Source organism: Staurois parvus, unplaced genomic scaffold, assembly GCF_062004578.1.
Source record: "Staurois parvus isolate SC_StPar_1 unplaced genomic scaffold, SC_StPar_1.0 ptg000566l, whole genome shotgun sequence".
In the NCBI taxonomy this organism is placed as follows: domain Eukaryota; kingdom Metazoa; phylum Chordata; class Amphibia; order Anura; family Ranidae; genus Staurois; species Staurois parvus.
The window spans coordinates 5,085,098-5,111,664 of record NW_028318362.1 but is presented as its reverse complement, the minus strand read 5'-3'; the positions used below and the strand labels follow the sequence as shown (position 1 = coordinate 5,111,664).

General features: G+C 40.3%; 1 protein-coding gene across 1 annotated transcript in view; it reads left to right on the top strand.

Annotated features, from left to right (window-relative positions):
• STPG2 (sperm tail PG-rich repeat containing 2) overlaps positions 1-26,567 on the top strand; it is a 781,346-nt gene that overhangs the window by 442,889 nt on the left and 311,890 nt on the right. The window contains exon 13 of the mRNA XM_089691642.1: positions 20,099-20,214. Coding sequence (XP_089547768.1) covers positions 20,099-20,214 — 116 coding nt within the window. The remainder of the gene's footprint in view (positions 1-20,098; positions 20,215-26,567) is intronic.

Genomic DNA, 26,567 nt, shown 5'->3' with positions numbered 1-26,567 from the left:
TTTTCGCTTATGTTCAGTTGATTTTTTGACAGTACTTTACTTTGTTCTGTCTTTCTTAAGTTGCTCACTTTGTCAAATTTCTTTGGCTTATGGGTGAATTATACTTATAGGGATCCCTATAGAACAAAACTAAAAAGAACAGTCTAATCAGTTTAACTTCCAGACCAGCAGTGGGCAACAGGGTACAGCCCTGTTCCTGTGCTATCAAGCTACTGAAATATAAAGGTGACATAGCAAAACTTTGAATGTTTTGACAGTCCAGGACATGACATTTGTAACATCATCAAAATGACTGGAGAAGCAGAGAAAAGTCACAAGAGACAGGGTATTCTCTATGGCTGTCTTTTTATCCAGCCTCAAAGGTGTTGCGCTGATGGATTGATGCATGATATTCACTGCTCTTACTGTGACAGTGACTTTCAGGTATTTATAATCAAACAAAATATTTCCTAAAGAACCATTAAGCAGCCAGTATTCCAGGGCAGAATAAGGGTTGCTGAAGCAGTTTTTGAAAATATGCCACTGAAGGCCATCTCATAAGATGACACCAAATCACACATAGGTAACAAAATTAAAATACAAAATTATTTTCTATACAATGCATGGTTGAGTTTGCAATTAGTTGTTAAAAATAATGTTTCTCTATCAAGTGAATCTGTACTTTGCTGTATGCCCCTGTTTATCTGTCAGTGCCCAATGAAATACCCAGTACTTTTGGATATGGAGCAGCATACAGTAAGATGCTCTTCTCTTTGTCTAATAACGCAGCATCACACTGGGCTCTGGTGCTGTCACCTGGGGGCAGATCTTTAGCTAAGTGTAACCTCTGACTATCTGATCTAATGATTGGCTACTCTCGAACTGGCTTAGAGAATTGTTCACGATCAGTGGCTGCATTAAATAGTCTGCAGCTGCTGATCAGTGTATTCAGAGTTACTGCTGTCAGAATACAATGGGGTTGATTTACTAAAATTGGAGAGTGCAAAATCTGGTGCAGCGCTGCAAAGAAATCAATCCATCTCAATTGGTCATCTATGGCCAGCCTTAGAACCAACACATGACTTTTTTCAGGAGGTTGGTGGACAAATTGGGTGGCTAGAGACTGCAGGGAAAGTAAATATTAGCAGTATAGAGGTTGGCTATCAAGCTGTGAATGGCTGTGTAAATCTGGAACTCACAATATTGCTGCATTTCCAGACACTGAAGATAATTTCTTAGAGTGTCTGTATCCACAAGGAATTTACTATTGCATTGTAACATATTTTCTGACACTGACAGACTTTAAAGCCGAACTCTGGGAAAATAAAAAAATATTCTTTGCTGTGCCCACACTGCAAGGGTTTATTGCACGTTCATGCCTAAGGAAAGAAAAAAAAGATTTACTCACCTGATCCTCTGCTTTTGCCTGCAGCTAGACTGGTCCTCACAGTGTCTGCATTCCCATGCTCCACTGGTCTAGAGTCCTGATGTCATGAACACCAGAAAAAGGTCTATAGCCCTGGATGTGAGGGCACCGAAGGACAGGGGGGAGCTCCGCCTGCCTGGGGAACAGAGAATCAGATAAATGAAATGGTTTCTCCTCTTCTTTAGACAAAATGATAAATTAACCCTTCGCAGTGCAGGCACAGTATCCCCCCAGGGATACTTTTTTATTTGCCTGGAGTTGGGTTTCAAGTTATTGTTAGTGTCTGTTCCAGTTGAAATTACAAAAATTATTCCCTGTCCGACTCACAGACATAGTAAAAACTGACTTTTCTAGCTATGATAAACAAGCTTATCATTGGTATCAGTTTTGGCAAGACAGCCCAATTTTTACCTATTAGAGGTTGCCAAATATTGGCTAATTATTCTACTACTCTATTTCTCAAATGAGAATTGAAGGGACATATTTATACCAAATGCAGTACAATGCATTTTCCAGTGAGGGTAAAATACATGAAAAGGAGAAAAAGCATTGTTTTCAACAAAACCCATTCTTAAAGATGGGTTTCACTACAATGCATGTTGAAGTTTTGGCGATGGTTGTCATGAGCAAAATATGGGGGATGCCATTCCTGACCTTCTTAAAAAGGTAGTTCCCCAGCTTTTATGTTAACCATTTGGCTTCAAATCCTTTTGGATTCAATGAGATGGAAATGGTATGCAGATCAGGATGGTCAGAGAAAAGACAGAAGTCCTTATCTGCATACTTTTTTTAGTCCAGTGACTCAAATAACTGAAGCAAGAGTTCCATCATTGCAGCCAAGCAACTAGCACTTTTAGGAGAGTTCAGTGGCAGCAGCCCCCTATGTCTCTCATTACAGGTTTTAAAGTTTTGTAATAAAAATTAAAAATAGACAACTTATGTATCTAAAAATGTGTATCTATTGTATGTAATGTGAATGAGAGGATCCACTCAATGCTAATATTTAGTATAGATATACTGTAGATACTGTTGGTTGGATTAGTTTGTGGATTCCTTGTGAAGCTGATGACTAATTTGGCTTGCATGAACAAACTAAAACAAGCAGCTACAGAGTTGGAATATACATATTGATATATGACTTAATTGTCAAAGGATTTGTGTTTCTGTCCATCCAGTCCTGAGATTTACAAAACCCTGGCAGACAGCAGAGCCTGACATTTCTCTTCTGCATTTTAACAGCAAAGATAGATTACAGCATAACTCTACCCATAGCCTTTTATTGGACATTGAATAAGCAGCATATTGACAGGTTCATCCTTCTGATTACTCTGCTCTGTCCTCCTGTTACCATGCTCCTTGTTACAGCATGTGAATGAAGCAGAAGTTGATTTGACCCAAGTACTGCCTTCCTCCCCCAGCCTGAAGGTTAATGTACAGGAATATTTCAAGAGCCCAATACAAATTCAAATACAGGTACTTACAGTAATTACATTTGTAATACATTGTGTTTTTTGTAAACACATAACCACATTCATTAGCATTTTTTATTCCTACCTGGGATTTAAATTTAAAGCAGTATTCAACCTAAAAGCAAATATTTGTTTTATTGCAGCTTACCATGCTTAGATTTGAAGGCTGTATTAGTTTCCTTTTTAGGCTTTCATTCTTCTATTTTCATCTGGTGATTTATCCAGCAAGTCTGCTGTTTTTTCAGAAGTTTAAACCCTCCAGGAGAACGAACGAGACAATCCATTTACCAGTGGTAGAGGTGATTAAAATTATCAACTTATTTAATCATGTAAAACCTTTATCCCAAAAGGAAAAAAACGGTTTGCTGTAATTGATTATAAAGTGTGAGCTGGAGTTTGGCTTCAATTTGTTATTGCATTCAAATCTGCTATTACATTTACCACTCCCATCCCCCCAGACTGACAATGCTGCTGTCTGCTTGTTTCCTGGCTCATTTCTCCAGAGTGGTGTCTCACTAATACTGGAGGTATGCCACTGGCCAGATCACCAGCTGAAAACACAAGGAAAAAAAGCCTAAAAAGAAAACTAATGCAGCCACCACACCTACTGATGGGTAAACTGCAATATAATACATTTTTGGTTTTAGGTTTAATACCGCTTTAAGTTAGACTGATACTTTAAAATGAATAAATATTAAATGTAACCGATAATATATAACATAACTGATATAAAATATGTCTATTACATCTTTATAATGCAGGTTTGTTTTTTATCGTATTGTGTAATTGGCTCCAAATTTTCTTATTGAAAATCTTTAATGAAGCTCTATCTTTTCGATAAGTGTGCCAACAGCTGGCCTTCTGAGATTAAGCCATATAAAATAGTATGCCCTATTATCAAAGCTTGTATTCACATCGTCATGCAGCTGTGATCTAGTGTACATACAGGAGCATCGCTATATTATCTTATCAGTTAGTCATATTGGACTGTGTTCTTCTGCACTGAAACACATGTGCTGTTTTTAAATTATCCATCTCTTCCAGTCTCTGCCATTTTTGCCCTGTAGCACTGGCTGACATTTCATAGAGAGTGAACTAGCATAGGGGCGTAAAATATATAATTATCAGAAGCGCCTGCTTGTGATTTTCCCATTTCATACTCTTCATGAAGCAGACAGGGGTGTTTAACTTGGAATTATAAGTTTCATTCTTCACTGACCTGTGATTAAAACTCTGCCGTTTTAGTAAATAAACAGACTTTTGCATAATTCAGGTTTTACAATAACAGCTAAATGTCTCTTCCTTCAGTAAATACCCCAGGCTAGTAAACTTTCTATTGCATAAAAAATAATATAGAGTATGCGAGCCCTGAAAATTATGGCAGCTGAGTCTTTTCCAAGAGATGTCTAGAAACAAGCAATGCCTAATTTATATTGACGGCCTCATGCTGAATTAAGGAAAGGATGAAAGCAGCACTTAATATTTGCATAATATGAGCCATCCTAATGTACTTTAACATTTTTCAAATTGACTTTATTGCTGATCTGTTCGCAACACTCATGAGGATAAAACGTATTGCAATGACTAAAGCACAAAGAGGTTTGACTAATGCAACTGATATGTATGCAGAAGTTTGGCTCACTCCACTTGTCTCATTGGCTTTGATGCCAATTCATATCACAAAGGTTCCCGTCAGCACTGAAATATTCATAAAAAGGACACATATACTGTGACCTTACAATGCAGGTAGCTTGCTGAGTGCAAACGTAGAATCAGAACATGAACGCTTCTCAGAAAACACTGCTACTTGGGTCACTGGATATAAAGAGTGGGTGGATATATAGCATAGATATTAATGCTGCAAGAGAAAGACCTTAATTGGAATAAAGAAAGCAATAGTCCTAATAAAATATATGTATTACCTTGAAAAATAATTTGAAATGTTAGCTGCAAAGCAAGTAGCTATAGATACAACATTGAAATACATCTATGAAGTTTTTGCTTAATGTTTAATTCTGTTAAGACATCCATACATGTATGTTACATGCAAAACTAGCCAGATAACATCACTGCTTTTTATTTCAATTATGCACCTTCGTATTTCTCATGCCTGCTCACTGAACTATGACAGCATCTCTGTAAGTCCTTTTTTACATGGGTGGACTAGGGGCAGTAAAACTAGGCAATTGATTGCCCACCAAAAATCTAAAATACAGCCGGAGGGGGATTTTCACATGCTTTGACCACCATGCAAATCTAACATGACATGTTGAGTTGACAGGCAACCCCACCTCACAAACTGAGCCATTCAAGTTAATGGGGCCATGCCAAAACCATGAGCCAAATACTTGGCTCCCCATTATGGTGCATTAGTCCCATTGTAAAGTGATATTTGACTAAACATCACTTTTTAAGCATGGATAGTGTAAGCTTAGCCTAAGGGTCTGTGTGGAAAGGCTTCGGCATGAGTTTGACATCAGTTTGAAACACTTCTGAGACCATTCAGAATTTAGAGATTGCTGCATTTGACCTGAAGTTGACCTCCTTCTTACCTGCATTTAACCTTCTTTAAATGGATTTTGCATTTATGCAGACAGGACATCCAATGCAAATAAAATCCTGTCAAAACAGACCCTAATGTTGATTTATTGTCCAATGGGCAGGTGGGCATCATATGAGCTGTAAAAAGTGAAAAAAACGTAGGTGGGGCTTACTGTAGTTTGTTATATGGTACAATTAAGTAGGGAAGGGTTAGTAACCCTATTAGATTTATGCTGCTGTCTGTGTCACCCTTGGGGAAATTCACTGCAGCACTCAGCCCTGGAGGGGCCGCTTAAAATAACCTAGTTCTCCCTTACCTGTTCAGAGGTGGCCAGGCCCAGGTACCAGTTCCAAAGCACACTGACAAACATAGGCTCGCCAATGGTTCTTGCTGCTATCAGTCTGCCCTGTGAAAAAGGAGAGAGCAGAGAGCCCCTGCTCTTAGGCACAGTATTGGATTGTGATTGGGCTCAAGTAAGTAAAACGGGGGTCTAGCAGGAAATCATCTGCACAGCAGGTTTATTACCTTAATGCAAAGAATACAGAAACCTTAAGGCTTTAGAACTACTTTAATTATTGCTGAAAGTGGCAGGAACAGCCATCTAGTCTGAGACTCTGTAAGAGCAGTCACAGTTCTTGCAGCAATCTCTGGAATCTAACCCTCAAAGCACATGCACACCTGGGGGTCTAGACAAAGGGTACAACTCACAATGTCCAGAGATAGCTCTCCAACCAGTTTCAATGTGACACTCTTCAGTGAAAAGGGTCCTTCTCTAGCTTAGCTTCATAAGGTAATATCCTCCAGCAGATATATTTTGGGCCATCAGCTAAGCACAGGTTGAGGTTGAACAGCAACAGACTTTTAGTAGCACAAGCTGCCTCTCATGAGCAGACCCCTCAGGAAAAGAATACTTTGAACAGGCCTACTAAACAATTGTCTTGTCCACAGCCACACTTTCTGAGCACTGCCTCTCAGGGGAGGTCAGATGAATATTCATAACCTAGCAGCTCACCCTTCTACTCCTCTCTTCCTATTTTTGAAAGCTTTCTCTAGAGCAGCGGTTCTCAACCTGGGGGTCGCGACCCCTTTGGGGGTCAAACGACCATTTCCCAGGGGTCGCCTAAGACCATCGGAAAACACATATTTCCGATGGTCTTAGGAACCGAGACACCGCTGCTCTGTCTCGCGGTCTGTGGGCGGGATGATATGCTGCCCCTGTAACCTGGCCACACCTCCGGGATCACTCAACAGCTCCGCCTCCTCGCCGCTGATTGGCCACCGGAACTGTAGCTCAGGAGAGGCACACAGGCGGCCAATCACCGGCGAGGAGGTGGAGCTTGGAGAGGAGGAGCCGAGCGGCAGAGCGCGCAGATCGAAGAAGATCGAGGGAGCTGCAGGACCGAGTGAAGAGGAGAGAGGCCAGAGAAGGAAGACAGCTGACAGGTAAGTGCAAATTTTGCTTCTGCAGGCTGTAGATGGGAGAGGGAGAGAGCGAGCCCAGGCTGGAGCAGGGGTCAGCAAGGTAAGTATCATTGGTGTCAGTGGGAGGAAAAGTGCCCCATCATTTGTGTCACTAATACCAACGATGGGGCACTATTCCTCCCCCCACTGACACCAACGATGGGGCACTATTCCTCCCCCCACTGACACCAATGATAGGCACTATTCCTCCCCCCACTGACACCAACGATGGGGCACTATTCCTCCCACTGACACCAACGATGGGGCACTATTCCTCCCACTGACACCAACGATGGGGCACTATTCCTCCCACTGACACCAACGATGGGGCACTATTCCTCCCACTGACACCAATGATGGGGCACTATTCCTCCCCCCACTGACACCAACGATGGGGCACTATTCCTCCCCCCACTGACACCAACGATGGGGCACTATTCCTCCCCCCCCACTGACACCAACGATGGGGCACTATTCCTCCCCCCACTGACACCAACGATGGGGCATTATTCCTCCCCCCACTGACACCAACGATGGGGCACTATTCCTCCCCCCACTGACACCAACGATGGGGCACTATTCCTCCCCCCACTGACACCAACGATGGGGCACTATTCCTCCCCCCACTGACACCAACGATGCGGCACTATTCCTCCCACTGACACCAACGATGGGGCACTATTCCTCCCACTGGCACCAATGATAGGCACTATTCCTCCCCCCACTGACACCAATGATAGGCACTATTCCTCCCCCCACTGACACCAATGATAGGCACTATTCCTCCCCCCACTGACACCAACGATAGGCACTATTCCTCCCCCCACTGACACCAACGATGGGGCACTATTCCTCCCCCCACTGACACCAACGATGGGGCACTATTCCTCCCCCCACTGACACCAACGATGGGGCACTATTCCTCCCCCCACTGACACCAACGATGGGGCACTATTCCTCCCCCACTGACACCAACGATGGGGCACTATTCCTCCCCCCACTGACACCAACGATGGGGCACTATTCCTCCCTCCACTGACACCAACGATGGGGCACTATTCCTCCCCCCACTGACACCAATGATAGGCACTATTCCTCCCCCCACTGACACCAACGATGGGGCACTATTCCTCACCCCACTGACACCAATGATAGGCACTATTCCTCCCACTGACACCAATGATGGGGCACTATTCCTCCCACTGATACCAATGATGGGGCACTATTCCTCCCACTGATACCAATGATGGGGCACTATTCCTCCCACTGACACCAATGATGGGGCACTATTCCTCCCACTGATACCAATGATGGGGCACTATTCCTCCCACTGACACCAATGATGGGGCACTATTCCTCCCACTGACACCAATGATGGGGCACTATTCCTCCCACTGACACCAATGATGGGGCACTATTCCTCCCACTGACACCAATGATGGGACACTATTCCTCCCACTGATACCAATGATGGGGCACTATTCCTCCCACTGACACCAATGATGGGACACTATTCCTCCCACTGACACCAATGATGGAGCACTATTCCCCCCACTGACACCAATGATGGGGCACTATTCCTCCCACTGACACCAATGATGGGGCACTATTCCTCCCACTGATACCAATGATGGGGCACTATTCCTCCCACTGACACCAACGATGGGGCACTATTCCTCCCACTGATACCAACGATGGGACACTATTCCTCCCACTGACATCAGTGATGGGGCGCTAGTCCTCCCACTGATACCAATGATGGGGCACTATTCCTCCCACTGATACCAATGATGGGGCACTATTCCTCCCACTGACACCAATGGCGGGACACTATTCCTCCCACTGATACCAACGATGGGACACTATTCCTCCCACTGACATCAGTGATGGGGCACTATTCCTCCCACTGATACCAACGATGGGACACTATTCCTCCCACTGATACCAATGATGGGGCGCTAGTCCTCCCACTGATACCAATGATGGGGCACTATTCCTCCCACTGCAAAATTACAGTTCTGAAGTAGCAACGAAAATAATTTTATGGTTAGGGGTCACCACAACATGAGGAACTGTATTAAGGGGTCGCGGCATTAGAAAGGTTGAGAACCACTGCTCTAGAGGCAGGCAGGAACAATCAACCACCAGGATTAGGGAGATCTGACTAGGTCTAAAAAAATGTTTTTGCTTAGCTGGGTACAGCAGATCCAAAAAATGTATTTATCCCATCTAGTGTAGGGCGCTACATCACTATCTCTGCTTGTCCAGTCATTGCCACTAGGGTCTGAAAGTGAAAATGAAAAATTGGGAAGGCAATTTAGTTATATATTTTCACATTAACTGGGGCTCTGGACATCTAAGCATCAGTGAACTCTGGCCACAAAAGTGGTAATAATATGAGGGTCACAAAACTTTTTAAACAAAGAACCAGTTCACTGCCTTTCAAACAATGGTCAGTGGAAGTAGAAAGGGACAGATTATGGTAATTGGGAATAGAACATTCCCCTACATTAATGGTCAGTGGCCATAAATAATTTCTCTGAATTTGTGGTGAGATTGAGTAAAAAATGCCCCAAGGTAGGTGGTCAATGGGAGTAAAAAGTGCCCCTACCTTGGTGTCAATGAAAGGAATAGTGTCCCATCATTAGTATTATTGGGAGGAATAATGTCCCATTGTTGGTATCATTGGGAGGAATACTTCCTCAACATTGGGGTTGGTGGTAGGAAACGTTCTCCTTTATTGGTATTGGTGAGAGGAATAGTTCTTCATTGTTGGTGTTGGTGAAGAAATAGTACCTCACTTATTGTATCAGTGGGAGGAATAGTGCCCCTTTATCAGTTTAGTGGGAGGAACAGTGTCCCATCTTTGGTGTCAGTGGGTGAAATATTTTTATATATTCTTATGCCTATATATACATTATATACCAATGAGATTGCACTATTAGAGGCAGTGAGTTTACTTCTTTAGCCAAACTCCAGGCAAAAATTAAATATGCCTTGTGCATCATTTACCTTACTCCTCAGTCTTGATTCCAAACACCTCTTCCTAAGCCACCCTGCAGTGTAATGGTTCAAAGTCACAGTTTCCTCTATAAGCCATGCTAATTTCCTATCCTGAGGACCAGACATATTTCCTTGTTTGTTATCTTCTTGCACACCGGACCCCTCACCACTCCTGTGAATACTTCTGCCTCTGGAGCCTATGGGAGAGGACCGGGCTGCTGGAAGTGTCGCCACCACCAATAGGAGGTGTCCACAGACAGTAATGGGGACACCCAAAGAGGGACCCCAGGAAGTAAATAGAACAAGCAGGATGGATTGTCACTAAACTGTGGCTTCAGGTAAGTAAAATGGGCATTTGGATAGTTTTTTTCTTTTTACCAGAGGTTAGTCAAGGGGCAGAAGGGAGAGGTTATCAATATTCTGGAGATGGGCTTTTAAGTCTGATCCCATGCATTTGCAGGTCCTTTATTCTTCCAGTTCATACTGCCTTGATTCAGAGATTTTTTTCCTATGCTTTTATTTATATTTCACTACACAAGCAGAGGATGCTGGTGGATGAAGCATCTACACAATATTAAAGTTCTTCATACAATCAGTGTGTTGTTTTTACTGTAGAGCCTCAGGTGGCAGTTTCCGTACCACATCAGTCCTCTACATTTGCAATTAAAACATAACAGCGACCCAACACAGCACAGCAAGGTGACATGCATTCATTTTACAGACAAGACTGATAAGGGATTTGCACATTAAGGGGTACTGAAACAGAACTGAGATGTGTGGATTGTTGCTTATTACATTTCTTATCCCTATTTCCTCATCGGATACTTTCTCACATGCAAATATGCATTTCTCCTTCTCTTTTACAATACACTGATTAAATGTGAATAGAAATGAGCAAGACACTATTAAAATCAGTTTATGTATGCCAAACAAATGACTTGATACTCTTCACATAAATAATTAGATAGCTGTGTGAAATGGAAGTCAATGAACTGTAGTAAATGAAAAATATTTTGTCACTATGCATATAAAACATAAACGTTTAATGCTGTTGGGTTTTGCAGTAAGGTAGACCTCATATTCAAGTGTTTATTTTCTCTATAGAGGGTATAAAGTGCATTGTATCTTGATGTGCATAATCTTAACTGTATGCATTATTAAAAAAAAAAATCTTTGCTTTATATGTACATGACTGCAGTCATATTTGCTTATTACATATGCAGACTCAGCTTCCAGTGTTACAGGGTGGTTGTGCTTTAGTGCTCTTTCTCACAATGTAAATGTATGAGTCATTTGACTCCTTGAAACAATACTTTTACAGTGTGGGTGATCTATTATCTCAACAGCTGCTAAGCATGAACTCTTTTACTGCTGCATTAACTATTATGGGTCTGGCAGCACTGGCTATGCATTAGTGAAGTGATTTGGGCAGCAATATTTCTATATGGTGGGAAACATGCCAATCCACCCGCATGACCCAACCCCTGCCATATGTCACAAGTTACTTGTCCCTCCTGGTTGCCTGGGACCTCTATGGTTAATGTCAGGAAGGAGAGTAATGGGAGACCAGTGAACATCTATTTGCTGTTCCCTGTGAAGTATGAATACAGAAGCTTCCAGCTCTGAGTACTTAAGGGCAGGGGTGGACTGACAACTCATGGGGCCCCCGGGCAATAGGGGATCATGGGGCCCCTGTGTCCTTGCCCAAACTCAAAAAAGCCTATGAAAAAGGTACCAGGGGCATCTCATGGGGCCCTCTACTGACCCCGGGCCCTCAGGCAGTGCCCGAGTTTCCAAATGGTCAGTCCACCCCTGCTTAAGGGTTCAGAGCTCCCAAACCCCTGACGTTTTGGCCAGGATAGGAGCTGACTGCACATGTCATCTTGGAGACCCCACGTTTACTGGCACTGAGGACTTCGGCAAAATGACCGACCTGAGGACTTCCTGTCCATTGGGTACGCACTTCCTGTCTATCAGTCACACACTTCCTGTCCAAGACTGCACTTCCAGTGTCCTTGCTGGGTTGTTTGCAGCCACTTCCTTCCATCACATCCATTCTTAGTTTGAATTGCGGACCTTGCCATACCCACTGGTCGGGTTATTTACTGGAGTGTTTTCCATTTACTGTCCCATTTACTGTGGTAGAGATGCTGCACAATTGCTGCACACCGCAGTACCATAGTGCGTGTGTTAACTAGGGTTGCCACCTCATCCCTTTAAACCCGAACACATATTAATTACACAGGTTCTGAGGCTAATTTAATGCAGATAATGCACCAAGTGAGTTTAATTACCACCTTAATCAGCAACAGAACCTGTGTAATTAATATGTGTTCGGGTTTAAAGGGATGAGGCGGGAACCCTAGCGTTAACATTCATATAACATTGTTATACAGAGGGGAGTTTTTCATGAACTTTTTTAAATTTAATCTAATTATTCTGATTTAATTAAGTCCATTTTTGGACATTTCTTGAATCCAGACATTTTGTCACATTAATATATTACCACCACTACAATGTACTCATGGCTCAGGCATGCAGATGAGCACTTTATGTGACAGTGGATTAAATGACACTGGCTCAAGTTCAATATAGGCTAACGCAGTCAAGCAGTTTATTTCACAAGGACATTGCTACCAACACTTATCATACCCCCCACTGTCCTTGTGCTGGGTATAATGTGTTGCTTGTTTACGTTTCTCCTATCCATCCTAATGTAGGAATTCTTGGCAGCAGGACTATTGGGACAAGTTGAACATTGTATTCACAGGTTTAACACCTTGGTGCAATTACTGTGAACTCAGTCTTGGTTTGATTGGTGGAGAGGTGACAATAAAGGTCTAATAAACCCCCTAAACAGAACCTGCCACCTGCAGTATGCTGTCACATAGAAGGCTGCTCATTTAAAAAAAAAAAACATTAAAAATAAAAGTTTCATAAAATAGTAAAATAATATATTTTAATGGCCTCCACCCCTATGTACACTGGAATGAAACGATGATTGCACCGCATATATGAGGTATTGTCATGCACCCCAGAATTGAGAGCAATAATTCTAGGATTATTGCTCACTATTAACTCTACATAAGTTATAAAAGCTTATTGAAATTTTGTGTACCCTAGTTTTTCACCGTTTTAGGGGCACATGCAGTTTTGGGATTTTACATATTTGCTGTCTAGTTATTGTACACAACCTAGCGCAAATATCATGTGGCTTAAAAAATAGCAATTTAGCACCATTTAATTCTACAGGTTCTTTGCTATCAGAAAACATGTAACTTTCTGGGGTTTGGCATGTAATTTTATTTACAAAATATGAATTTTAACATGCAAAAGCATTAAGCCTGATTTAACCCTTAATATTTATTACTGTAACACAATCAAGCAGGAGTATACAGTAATAAAAACGTTTTTTTTAAACTAATACCTCTTTTTACACAAGCTAAAATGGACATTTGCTTTGCAGTAATAAAGCTTTACAAATTCCTGTTTCTTACATGAATAGTGAATAGTCTAGTGCACACAGCATGTTTGCCACAATTTACATTCTGAATCTTGCCTGCAAGGTCTTGCAAAGCTTGTCACCCCTCCACCCCCCATTTAAAAATAATACAGGCACATAGAAATCTTCAGAAATTGCTTTCTTGCTTTCTAATGTACAACCTGCCTGTTGGAAAATTTTATCTCGATCAGCACAACTGCCTATTGCCAACAGTGCTGATCTGATGGCTGGGTAATTTCCCCTCTGTCAGAATACAATAACACGGGAGAAATTCCCCAATCTACATTGAGATTGTGGATGGGTAATCAAGTCATTTTTATTTCCTTTCATTCAACCCGCTAATTGAACAAAAAAAAAAAGACCAGCCTTAGGAAGATGTCAGTCACACTGAAGGTGATGTTAGGGTGGGGAGTTAGGTGAGAGCTGACTTTAGACCACTATTGGATCCGGTGTTTTTAAGCAGTAAAATGGATAGGAAGGAACACAGAGACAATTGAAACCTAGACACTCCACTTGGTACCCTGTGTATCCTCCATTCTGTGCAGGTTAGAATTGCCCTTTGGATTACATGAAATTTCTTAAAAAGTCAAACAAAGCATGTTGGTCGTGCCTAATTAAACTCTTTCAGCAAAAATTGTGATATGTCTTGCAGTTCTGTGTGCAAATTTAATTCATCATAACTAATGAAGTATGATGTTAACATGTATTTATTTAATTAAAAAAGAATAGCAAGTACACATATACATTTGTGTTAATTAGTTCTAATTAATTACATTACAGCCATATGATGTATATGTTTTCCCACTTGATATATATCACAGCTAACATGTTTGTTTTCACTTGCAGTCAATTGTACTCATTTTCATTAATTTTGCTAATATTAACAGTTTTATAATGTTTCATTTAAGAAATAGAGCATAGCTTTAATGGCCTGAAAATAAGTGTCAGTCTTTAGCTATACATTTTATATCTCACCCTCCCTGTGACAGGAAATGAAATGCGTGATATATGACAACATAATGCTGAAGGTGCTAGATGATGAAATAAGTGGTTTTAAAAATGGATCAATTTAAAATAAAAAAATTATCAAATCCCTTTATATTCATTACTTTGGCCTTTTAATAGTTTTTTTTATAGTGTGGGTGTGTATACAGTATGTACTGCATACTTATCTATATATCCATATAAACAAAACAAACAAACAAATAAATAAATGACATTCTGTATACTTGTATAATAAAGGAGCTGTAAATGCTGCTACTGCCGCAATCTCATGAGATTCAAACATATTGGCCTTTACCTCCTATACTATATACCACCACCCTTTCTTAAATAGAAACCTTGGATTCCTTGAGAAATGAGCAGTTTCTGCCTCACAGACAAATGACTGCTAATGCCAATATGGGGAGTATTCTACCTACTGACCATTAATGTAAGAGAGGTATTCACTGATCACCAGTGTATAGAGTCAATTTCATATTGTCCTTTAATGTTAGGAAGCACTACAATTCTTCCTCTCTGTGTTACTTTTCTGACCATTATTATTATTATTTAATTTCAATATTAATTTCAATATTTTTACTAAAATAATATTGTTGTATAGAGCAGCCCTGGGTGTCAAATATGCAAAGTATGAAGCATTCCCTATTTTTATGTATTCCTAGATCTATGACCTACTGTTTATGCTAATGTCTTGTATGCTGTAGATATAATGATAATGACACAGGGCAACATTTTTCAAAATTTTTGCTTCCTGAAAAACTTGGGGATTGTGATAGAACTCTTCAAATTGAACACAAATATAATTTCAGAATGACTGTATCACATTGGAATCTTAACTTTTAATCATTAACTTTAATGAATATAATGTATTAAATCACATAATGTTTCTGATATACTGTATGAGTTCACTAGATGTAAAAGTGTTTTGCTTCTGATTTTCATTTGCACTAGGTGTCAAGGGCATCTTGATGCAATGTCCAACAAAGTTCAGCCAGTATTCATAGATTCTAGTTGCCCCAATACCACTTTTCCATTGTGGCAATGTTCTGGTGAAACCTTTCACCGTGTTCATTACTGAATGCGACTAGATTTTCAGGAAAGAAAGCTAAGTTTGAATGCAGCAAATTAATCTTTGATGACACGTTGCACTTCATGGTCTTGTATGTTGTAACTAGTTTTTCAACCCACTGAAAGGAGTTTGGTGCTTTATATTTGTCAAACAAATGCCTATTGACTCCCTTGAATGCTTTCCAAGTAATTTTCACTGGCCCCATGTAATATTAGATAAACATTATTACTGATGCAGCTTGGACATGAAATTGCAAATGAATTCCTGTGTAATCATCTGCTCAAAAATTAGAATCTGAGCCTAAGACATATATTAACTTTTGTGACCTCTGGTTTAAAATATATTCCACAAAGGATCAAGGCTGTGATTATCAACACCAATTTGAGGGTGTGTCCTAAGTCTGGACAAAAAGGCCCTGGTGTGAGAGATTCAAGAAGAATAAATGTGTGTTAGACTAGAGAAGACCTCTTTTTTCACCTGTCCATCTCCATATTACCTTATCCCATTTTCCTATTCCTATATCTAATGTACGATATGTACCCTGGCAGAAATTGTGAACTTTTGGCATTGATATTGAAAATATGACTGATCATGACAATAAACTGTCTTTTATTTAAGGATAGTGATCATATTATCAGATAGTTGTTTGGCTTCTTTTTAAACCATAATAATAACAGAAATCATCCACATGGCCCTGTTCAAAGGTTTACATACCCTAGAAAGTTTGGCTTTGGTACAGACAAAAAAGGTGACACACCCAGGTTAAAATTGCAATTAAAGATTAATTTCCCACATCTGTGGCTGTTTAAATTGCAATACGTGCCTGTATATGAATAGTCAATGAGTTTGTTAGCTCTTATGTGGATGCACTGAGTAGGCTAGATACTGAGCCATGAGGACCAGAAAAGAACCATCAAAAGACCTGCATAACAAGGTAATGGAACTTTATAAAGATGGAATATGATATAAAAAGATATCCAAAGCCTTGAATATGTCAGTACTGTTCAATTACTTAATAAGAAGTGGAAAGTTTGGGAATCTCTTGATACTAAGCCAGGTAGATCAGGTAGATCAAGAAAGATTGCAGCCACAACTGCCAGAAGAATTGTTCGGGATACAAAGAAAAAACAACAGGTAGTCTCGGGAGAAATGCAGGCTGCTCTGGAAAAAGCTGGTGTGGTTGTTTCAAGGAGCACAATACGACGATACTTGAACAAAAATGAGCTGCATGGTTAAGTTCCTCTGTGGATGCGTGATAACGTCACCGCCCCTCCCCTACGCGTTACGCTACAGGGACTCGTAGCTGCCTCTGGGGGATGTGGATTATCCACATGCCCCAGAGGAAGCTATGAGTCCCTGTAGCGTAACGCGTAGGGGAGGGGCGGTGATGTTATCACGCATCCACAGAGGAATGGCGAGTATATTTACTGAAAGCAAACACACCAGCCAGGCTGTCTGAAGCACGATCTGGATACATTGTATGCAAAGCGCTATTTACATTTACACAATGTGAGTGGGAGATCAAAGAGCAATAAATCACTTATATCCCGGATAAGACACTATGTTTCTTTTCCCTTCTCTGCATGTTCCGTATATGGAGGAATAAACAAAGCAGCCAGTGAAGAAAGCACAATTGAGAAGGCTGAGCTGAGGAGAGAGGAGAGGAGACAGGAGGGAGAGGTTCAAGCTGCGAACACAGACTCATCACATTAACTATATTGAATAACAACACCATCTCAAATTCAAAGAAAATAATTGACATTCCCATTTTTTATTAATGTTTTATTAATTTTTTATTAATTTTATTCACATAGAATTGACATTCCAACTTTTCATTAATTTTTTATTAATATTTGTTATAATCACATATAATTTTTTAATTCACATTTATAAATTAATTTATGTTAATTGTATATTTAAGCATCATAGAAGTAAGTAATGATTGGATTATAGGTGGTATATTAAGTAATTCACACAATCAAAAAAGGTCAATCACAAAAGGTTGATAATTTTGGAGCGCGGTACAGTATAAGAATTCATAGTTTATATTTATACACCTAGAGAGGGTGTAATTAGTGCCTAGCGATCTAATATTTAATATATATTCACTTAAGCAGACAATTAACACTAATAATAGAGTAAGTTAACTCCTGGTGGCTCACAAAAAACTATTCTATTAAAATTGAACTCATTGTAGAGTTATTCACCCTAAGGTCATCACAGAGAACAAGGGAGCACTGTTTACGTCTGGAGGAAAAGAAATTTAATCGCGAAACACGGAAAGGTTTCTTCACAGTAAGAGCTGTGAAAATGTGGAATAGACTCCCTCAAGAGTTGGTTCTGGCCAGCTCAGTGGATTGCTTTAAAAAATGCCTGGATTCTTTCTTGGATACACAGAATGTAACTGGTTACTATTTATAGATAAAGTTGATCCAGGGAATATCAAATTGCCTCTTGGGGGATCAAGAAGGATTTTTTTCCCCTGCAGGAGCAAACTGGTCCATTCTTTGCTGTGTTTTTTGCTTTCCTCTGGATCAACTGTGGGTGTAGGATTATAACTTTTTTTTTTTATGGTTGAACTGGATGGACTTTTGTTTTTTTTCACCCAGACTAACTATGTAACTATGTATATACAATGTGACAACATGTAGGCATTAGGATTGGCCAGTAGGACTATATACAGAAACATTTTGCTTTGATGAACATTCTTGTTTATGTCTGTAGAAAGGAGGTAAATGATGTGGCAGATGCGTCTGGTGCCTCCTATCACCCCTGACAGAAGGCTGGCCAGGTGAAATTGAGGGTCCCTGAAAGTCATGGGATCATCTTTCAATCCAGCAGAAGACAGATAGTTTCTGCAAAATAGTTGAAATATAAGTAAAAGGTGCAGAACCAACCTATTTCCCACTTATTCCTTGGCTATTGCAATGTATATTTAAGGGATTTCTTAGTGTTCCCTATAAACCATTCCACTGAAAGAAATGTCTGCATTGAAGCCAGCTTGGAGACAGTTGTTGGACCCATTCTATCCTTTTCCCTGTGACTTCTATGGTCCTGACATTTAGAAAATGCAAGCGTGCAAAGTGTGTCTTAACAGAATTTAAAGTATATCTAAGTCCGAAACATTTTTTTAGTTTTGGATAGAGTAAGAATTAATAAAACCTTTTGCCAGGTTTTTGATTTGGCCTAGTGACTATTGTCACCAAGACAGGCAGGGATAGAATATTCAAACCTTCACAGTTATCACCTGTTCCAGTGTCATCTGTTTAAGAGGGGTTTTCCACTTACTTACTTAGAGAGATTTCTACCCGCTTCCTGTTGTGTTTTCTGAAGCGAATGTAAAGGGAAATTTCTCCACCAGGACACAAACTTTGAACTTTAAACTTTAAATTAAACCTGACATAAGAGATAGTTTGAATCTACTATATTTGATCTCATTAACTGGATATTATGTAGACTCACTGGCATTGATTTACAAAGGCAAATAAACTGTTCACTTTGCAAATAAATTTTCTATATTCACTGAACATGGCTTACTTTCAATTTACAATGAGTAACCAATTATGTGCAAGTAAAATAAAAAAACAGCATGTTTGTCTGCACATGATTGAATGATGGAAGGCAGCAGAGCTTCACTCTATTCACTAAGCTCTGGGGAAAATTTCCAAAGTGCAACTTCCCTTGCAAAATGAACAATCTACTTGGCTTTAGTAAATCAACCTCACTGTCTTCAGCACTTTCTGGATCAGTGATCTGGATCATGCATGCAGACTAATGCCTAATACACGATCAAAATATTGGACCAAAAATAGTTTTCAAAGCAATCGTATGATAATCTGATCGTTAGTACACAGCTTTTGGGAGGAAATCATGACATTTCATATGAAATTATCCGAAGGGACAAACACAAAATTTTTTCTGATATGATAACAGAACAAACAATTTTCCTTTACTCAGGACAGTATTTGCCCGAAAAAATTTGGAAGACCAAGATCATGAATGCTGAGCAACGAAAGAATGCATTACAATACAATACAACACATTACATCATTTCCAAAGTTGTATTCTGTGGTATGACTATTTTCGGAACTTTAGTAACCTATTGATTTTTGAGACTAGCATCAAAGAAAAAACGCATGATCATTCGTCCGGTATTCTCATTGTGTGTATGAGGCTTAAGAAAGTCAGAAGTCCTTATCAGCATATTTGTTCTGGGTCAGTAAATCAGAGCATTGATGCCAGAGGGGCAGCTTGACAGGCAACTAGCATATCGGAAGGAGAGGCCAGTAATCACATTTACCACGTTTCTCTTATGACTGTTGGAATAGGCATAAAAGTACATGTAATATGTGCAGTACACTTACTAGACACTGATTCACTGATCTTAATGGAATGCTCATTGCTAATCCTGCTTTGTTAACAGGTCCTATTTGCTTTCATTTATTTTCACCTGTAATGCTGTTTGCACGTTCATTAGTAATGAGAACCGCACTTCACTGGTGTGAAAAGACCATTACTCTCAACCTAAACATTCAGAAGCACATTACTAACACATCTGATTCTACTGCCTTTCACAAATAGCTTGTACCTCTAATGTGCATTATTTATTCATTCATCAATATATAATTACTATTCTTGCCTTTAGGGCCTGGAGCCTATAATCCAGTCATGAAACCAGTCATTCAAACTCCATCTTCTGTTCCCAGAGAAGAACGTTTTAAAGATCCAAAAGAAGTTACACCTGGTCCTGGATCATATGAGGTACCACACAATGTAAAACTGATTAATTATGCATTTTAGATGAACATTTTACCATTTTTTAAGAAAAATTCAAGCTATAAAACCTAAACAAAGTTGTTGGACTTTTTTTTTTAGGTTTGATAAAGTAATTGGGGTTGACTTACTAAAGGCAAATAGGCTGTTCACTTTGCAAGGGAGTTGCATATTGCAAGGGAATTATCCCCAGAGGTTAGCGAATGTGGTGGAATTTCATTTTGCAAAGTATATCCAGTCACATAAAAGGAAAAAAACAGTATTTTTGCTTGCATGTGATTGGATGATGGAAGTCAGCTGAGCTTCACTTCTTTCACTAAGTTTTAGAGGAAATTGTTTGTGGGCAGGTGTCTATGTATACTGTTATTCTATTTTATTTTGTTTGACATTGTGTTGTGATTTTGGTACTGTGTTACTTTAAATATTCTGGCTGATTGCTGGAGGGGTTGGGCCGTCTATGGCTTCTTTCTCTGCAGATGTGTCATATCCTGTGTCTTGGGGTATGAATATCTGCAGAGGACAGACCCCAATAAGAAAGTCATGTGGGAATACATCTGGAAGACTAAGAGTTGTGAATAATGTTGTAAGATGTACATGTGAACCTCAAGTTTGTCAGTAAAATTGTTGTCGGTATAAATTACTGAAAGATGTCCATAGTCAATACAAGTGTGGCCCTTTTGTATCAAAAGAACATTAGCTTTGGGAATTAAAACCATGCAACCATCTGTGTTAAAAAGCCTTCTGCTGTTAAAGAACATTTGTACCAGGTTAACTCTTGTGGTTAAATACGTTTGGGAGAACACACATTTTAACCTTTTGTGCTAGGATGTTCTTTTAGGAGATACTGGCCAGTTGGAGGAGGAAATGCGTAACTGTGATGGGTGATTACAGCCCTACTTGGTGGGAGGACAGGTACGCTTTATGTCCTTCATCTCATGGCTTGGTCTTTATTTTGGAAACTGCTGTGATGCAGGGTTAGCCTATGGACCTGGTCTGGGGAGTAATGAGAACAAGGCTTTGCACCAACAGAAGTGCGGTAGCTTCCTATGGTGTGCTCCTACAGTATAAGGCTAAGTGAATTTGATATACACAATACTAATATCAACATTTGTGTGTCTAGGGAAGACACGAGGGGCTGGTGAAGAATGGGACATTTTCTGCATTATCTTCTTGTAACGCTAATTAATTTAGAGCATGAGGTCATGACTGTAGTGTCCATTGGTTCCTGGCATGTGGTGGATAATGCTTTAAGAACCAAAGAGAATTACTTAATGACTTGTGGTTTCTAACCTGACTTCTCTCGGAGGTGGGGAACTCCATGTCTCTGTAGCCCTGCCCATTTGCTTTGCAAAGTGCAACTTTTCTTGTAAAATCAACATTCTATTTGCCTTTAGTAAATCAACCCCAGTATGTCCAACATGGACATGAAAACTTTGGGTAAATACTAGTAAAAACATTTGGTAAATATCAGCAGTTTAACCCAACAGTTTCCTGTAGTGGCCATCACAAGGCCTTTTCATACTTCCAGTTGGATTCTTTGTTTTACGTTTTATAGAATGCAGATGGAGACATGAGAATCTTCTCAGTGTAGCAGGAAGAATGAGATTCTGTGGCAAGGAAAGGGACTCCAGTGTGGAGATGTCACTGCTGTAAGAAGTCAAACCAAACTCACCTATTCCTATACATACGTTGTAAATAAAATGATCCTGTAAATAAATTTGTTTATAGATATGTGAGGTGGAGCTAGTCAATGGAACAAAAATCAGTTTATTTCTTGAGCAATTTGTATACACTCAATGAACAGGCACATCTGCCCAGTGTCATATTGCAAGAACAATCAAATGTATTGCTTTGGAGCCTGTAGGACCATTGAGAAGGAGTATATCTTGCCTAGTCTGCATATTAAAATGATTTGTCATTTGCCCTAGTCTCTCCGAAGATATGCTTGTTATTGTCTTACATCAAAGAAGATGTGAAAGATGATAATGTAGGAATATCTTCTTTTATTGCTTCTGTTATGAGCCTTAGGTGTGCAGAGAGATTGATGTAACAAAACTATATAGCATAGGACAGAAAGATGAAGGTTACCATTGAGCATTAAAGCTATAGATAGATGCCTTTATTTTGGAACACAGTAATTACTACAGAATACTATAGTATTACCACAGTATATTACAGGTACAGTATATGTTTTTTATCTTGTCTAAGAAGCTTATTATTAATCTTGAAACAGCATACAACAAAAATAATTGTCTGCACTAGTTCAAGAAGTAAAGCCTGCTGTTATAGGGAATGGTAACTCCCACATAAACAAATTATAAAATATAATTAGAGCTGCAATTGCGTTTTATGATGTATTATGGATCTTGCTGAAAGAATATGCCACATTATCCACCCTCTAAAAATGTACTCATGTTCAGCAGCTTCTTTGCTCAGTATGTACAAGTATCTTCCTAGATATCCTTCCTTTCAACAGTAAATACTGGTTTCTCATTCCAGTTTAAGGCAAATTCATGCCACATACCCAACACAATCCCAATCAGGCTGCTGATAGGGGGTTACTACCGAGCCCCCTGTAGAGGGCCTGGGAACACAGGGGGGCATGGACAGCAGGGGGATCAATGTGGCTGGACAGGAGGATAATTACAAAACGATGCATTGTGTCTTTCCCTCCAGCAGCTGAAATCTGGTTTCTCCTTCACTCCATCCCACCAGGTTTCAGCTGCTGGAGGGAGAGACACAGATACAGTGCATCATACTGTTATTGTCCTCCCATACCACCGCACTGATCCCCCTACCTGTGCTGCCCACATCTTATTCCCCCTGTGCTGCCGACTCTCCTCTCCCGCTGGCTGCTGCGGGTGCACAGGCAAATGGAGAGGGGAAGGGGCCAGTAAATATTTCATTTACTGGCCCCTTCTTTTTCTGAATTGGACACTGATCTGATTGTTACCGATCACTCCGTTGTGTCCATTGATAAACTGTGTTTACTATGCTTCAGTTTATGAATGAATGGGAGCCTCTGTCATTCACCTTCAGTGCAGCTGAGGTTACAGAGAAAGGTATTTAAGAATCTGTGTCCTCAAATCAGTTCTCTGGAGGTGAGATGTCAGGGGTGTGTTTAGACTCCTGATATTCCATCCAAGCCCCCCTCCCTCCAACATTGTTGTAAAAAAAAAGTACAAGCTCATTTAAAAAATGTAAAAAGTAAATTGTGAATTAATGTGTACAATTGTAAAAAAAAAAACATTTTTGAAGTTTTGAAAAATTAATGAATTTATGTAATTGGGAGGGGGGGTTGTTGTCAGGTAGGCTGTACGGAGCCCTTTGATTTCTAACTGCAATATAATGTAGGTCTTACAGGCAGGCTTAGCTGAAAACTGTATGTACCTAAAAAAATTTATTTTGTAGAACTTCAGGTGATTTCATTGGTTTGCAAGGTGTCTATGAAAGTATGTAAGCAAGCCTTTGGTCATATACAACTTCTCTTTTTTTTTTCTTTTTTTTTAGCATTATTCTTACATGTTTCTGCCTGCAGCTGTTTCTTAGTATATAGCTATGCATCCATTATATATAGATTTATATACTATTTTTTTCAGTGTCTGGAATGAAAATACTGTTTCTTCTTATAGAAAAAAAAACTTGAAAACAGTGTTATATTCTAGAGTCACACACATGCAGTACAAAACTTTGCTTGATTAATGTTTCCACGGACTGTGCACAGACTTATTACACAGGTTGCACGGACATTATCTTGTAATATTATATCTTTGAAAAGACCAGTGAACTCCATGAAAATTGCATGTGAAGAGTCATCCATCTTCATAAGGTGGATGGTGGCAATAGCAAAAAAAATTAGTAGTCAACTCAATTCTGTCATAATCCACTGCATTGTCCATCACTACAGAGGGCAGACATATGAGGACAGTTGTTTCTTTCCCAAAAAGAGCATGTATGCCACATCCTAGGAGAAAAATGATTTGAAAGTCAACCATAAATACAAGACTACAGCGTAAAACCCCTGTGTTGTTATAGTGTTACCAGCAGGGACGGACTGACCATTTGGAAACTCGGGCACTGCCCGAGGGCCCAGGGTCAGTAGGGGGCCCTGTGAGATGCCCCTGGTACCTTTTTCATAGGCTTTTTTGAGTTTGGGCAAGGACACAGGGGCCCCATGATCCCCTATTGCCTGGGGGCCCCATGAGTTGTCAGTCCGCCCCTGGTTACCAGGATACAATGTCTACAAAGCTAACAAACATGCCACATGATTATGCATTGATGCAGTCAAATGAAACTTATGGCAGATATCTACAGGACTGCATTATCATCAATGGAACCTGTAGGTGTACAACCTTGAATGCCCAATGTAAACAGCTCATCTGATATGATCATCCCTTTTATACAAAATATGTTCTTGTTTTGCTGATATTATCCTGGCTTAAAATATTGGCAGTGTTTAAATAAGCATGTAATAATATAACTTTAGAACTGGAACAAGGAGGACAGCTTGTTGTGAAGATTTGTGAAAAGTAACCATGACTATGGTATGCTGTATGTTGGATGTGGCTGAAAGGGGCATGGTTACTTTCTGTTTGCTGTTCTGTACATTACATGCTCCTGACCAGGGGCGGATTGACCATTTGGAAACTCGGGCACTGCCTGAGGGCCCGGAGTCAGTAGGGGGCTCCATGAGATGCCCCTGGTACCTTTTTCATAGGCTTTTTTGAGTTTGGGCAAAGACAAAGGGGCCCCATGATCCCCTATTGCCCGGGGGCCCCATGAGTTGTCAGTCCACCCCTGCTCCTGACCCTTCTATTCATACATGTTAGCTGTACATTACATACACCAGGCTGCTTCACTCTGTCCATTGAACTGTACATTACATTTTCCTGACTGTTCTACTCTTCATGCCATGTTTTAAATTACATATAAGTACTGCTCCAATCTATACACTGTAAGGTACATAACTAGCTACTGCTCCACTTTGCACACTGTACTGTTTGGTACAGTACCGCTTCATTCTGTACACTGTACTGCATGGTATATACTCCTAATGACTCTATTCTTTTCTTCTGTGCAATGTAACATACTGGATGTTACTCCCTACTAGTGCACTCTGTAGTGCTTCAGTCTATACAGTATAAGGTACTTTACTCTTTACTGATCCATTATGCACACTGTATACACTGTACATTATGTGCTCCCTACTGCTCCACTCTGTGCATTGTACTGTATATTACATACGCCTGATGGCATCATTCTTCTGTACAATGTAATATATGTTAATCCCTACTAGTGCACTCTATACCGGGGCGGACAGAATAGAATAGAATAGCTCAGTGGAAGGGATTCCACCATCCATACTGAGTGTGTGGATGGGGGAATTGAGTCACTTTCAGGGGCGGACTGACCATTCGAACACTCGGGCACTGCCCAGGGCCCGGGGTCAGTAGGGGGCCCCATGAAATGCCCCTGGTACCTTTTTTATAGGCTTTTTTGAGTGTGGGCAAGGACACAGGGGCCCCATGATCCCCTATTGCCCGGGGACCCCATGAGTTGTCAGTCCACCCCTGCTCTGTACTGTACATTACACATTCCTTATTGTTCTACTTGTCATGCCATGTTTTACCCTACAAACTAAGGACTGCTCCAGGCTATACACTGTAAGGTACCTTACGTATTTCCTTCCACTCCATTCTGTATACTGTACTGTATATTACATACTCCAAATTACTCCACTCTGCACAATATAATATTTGTTACTCCCTACTAGTTCACTCTGTACTAAACATTACACACTTCTGACTATTCTGCTCTTTATGCCATATTTTACCTTACATACTACAGACTGCTCCTGTCTATACAATGTAAGGTACATTGCTACCTGCTGCTCCACTCTATACTCCGTGCATGGTCTAATGTGCACCAATGAATACGAGATTTGTTTTGTTTTAATAAAGATTTCTATGTGAATCCCAACCATGGCACTACCTGCCTGGAGTTTGCATATTCTCCCTGTGCCTGTGTGGGTTTCCTCTGGATAATCCAGTTTCCTCTTACAGTCCACAGACAGGCTGGTAGGTTAATTGGCTCCTGTCTTATTGACCCTAGTATGTGTATGTATGAATGTGAGTTAGAGATCTTAGATCAGCCTTTTTCAACCAGCGCTGGGGTGCCTTAAGGTTACTTCAGGGGTGCCTTGGTAAAATGTCTACAAATAGCAATTTGTATACAAGCCAGTGGGAGGAAAAAGTCTGCCTTTTAGTTACACAAAGCCAGAGGTTTTCATTGTGCACCATTAAAACCTTCTGGCCGCTGGTGTCCTGACAACCAAGGACATC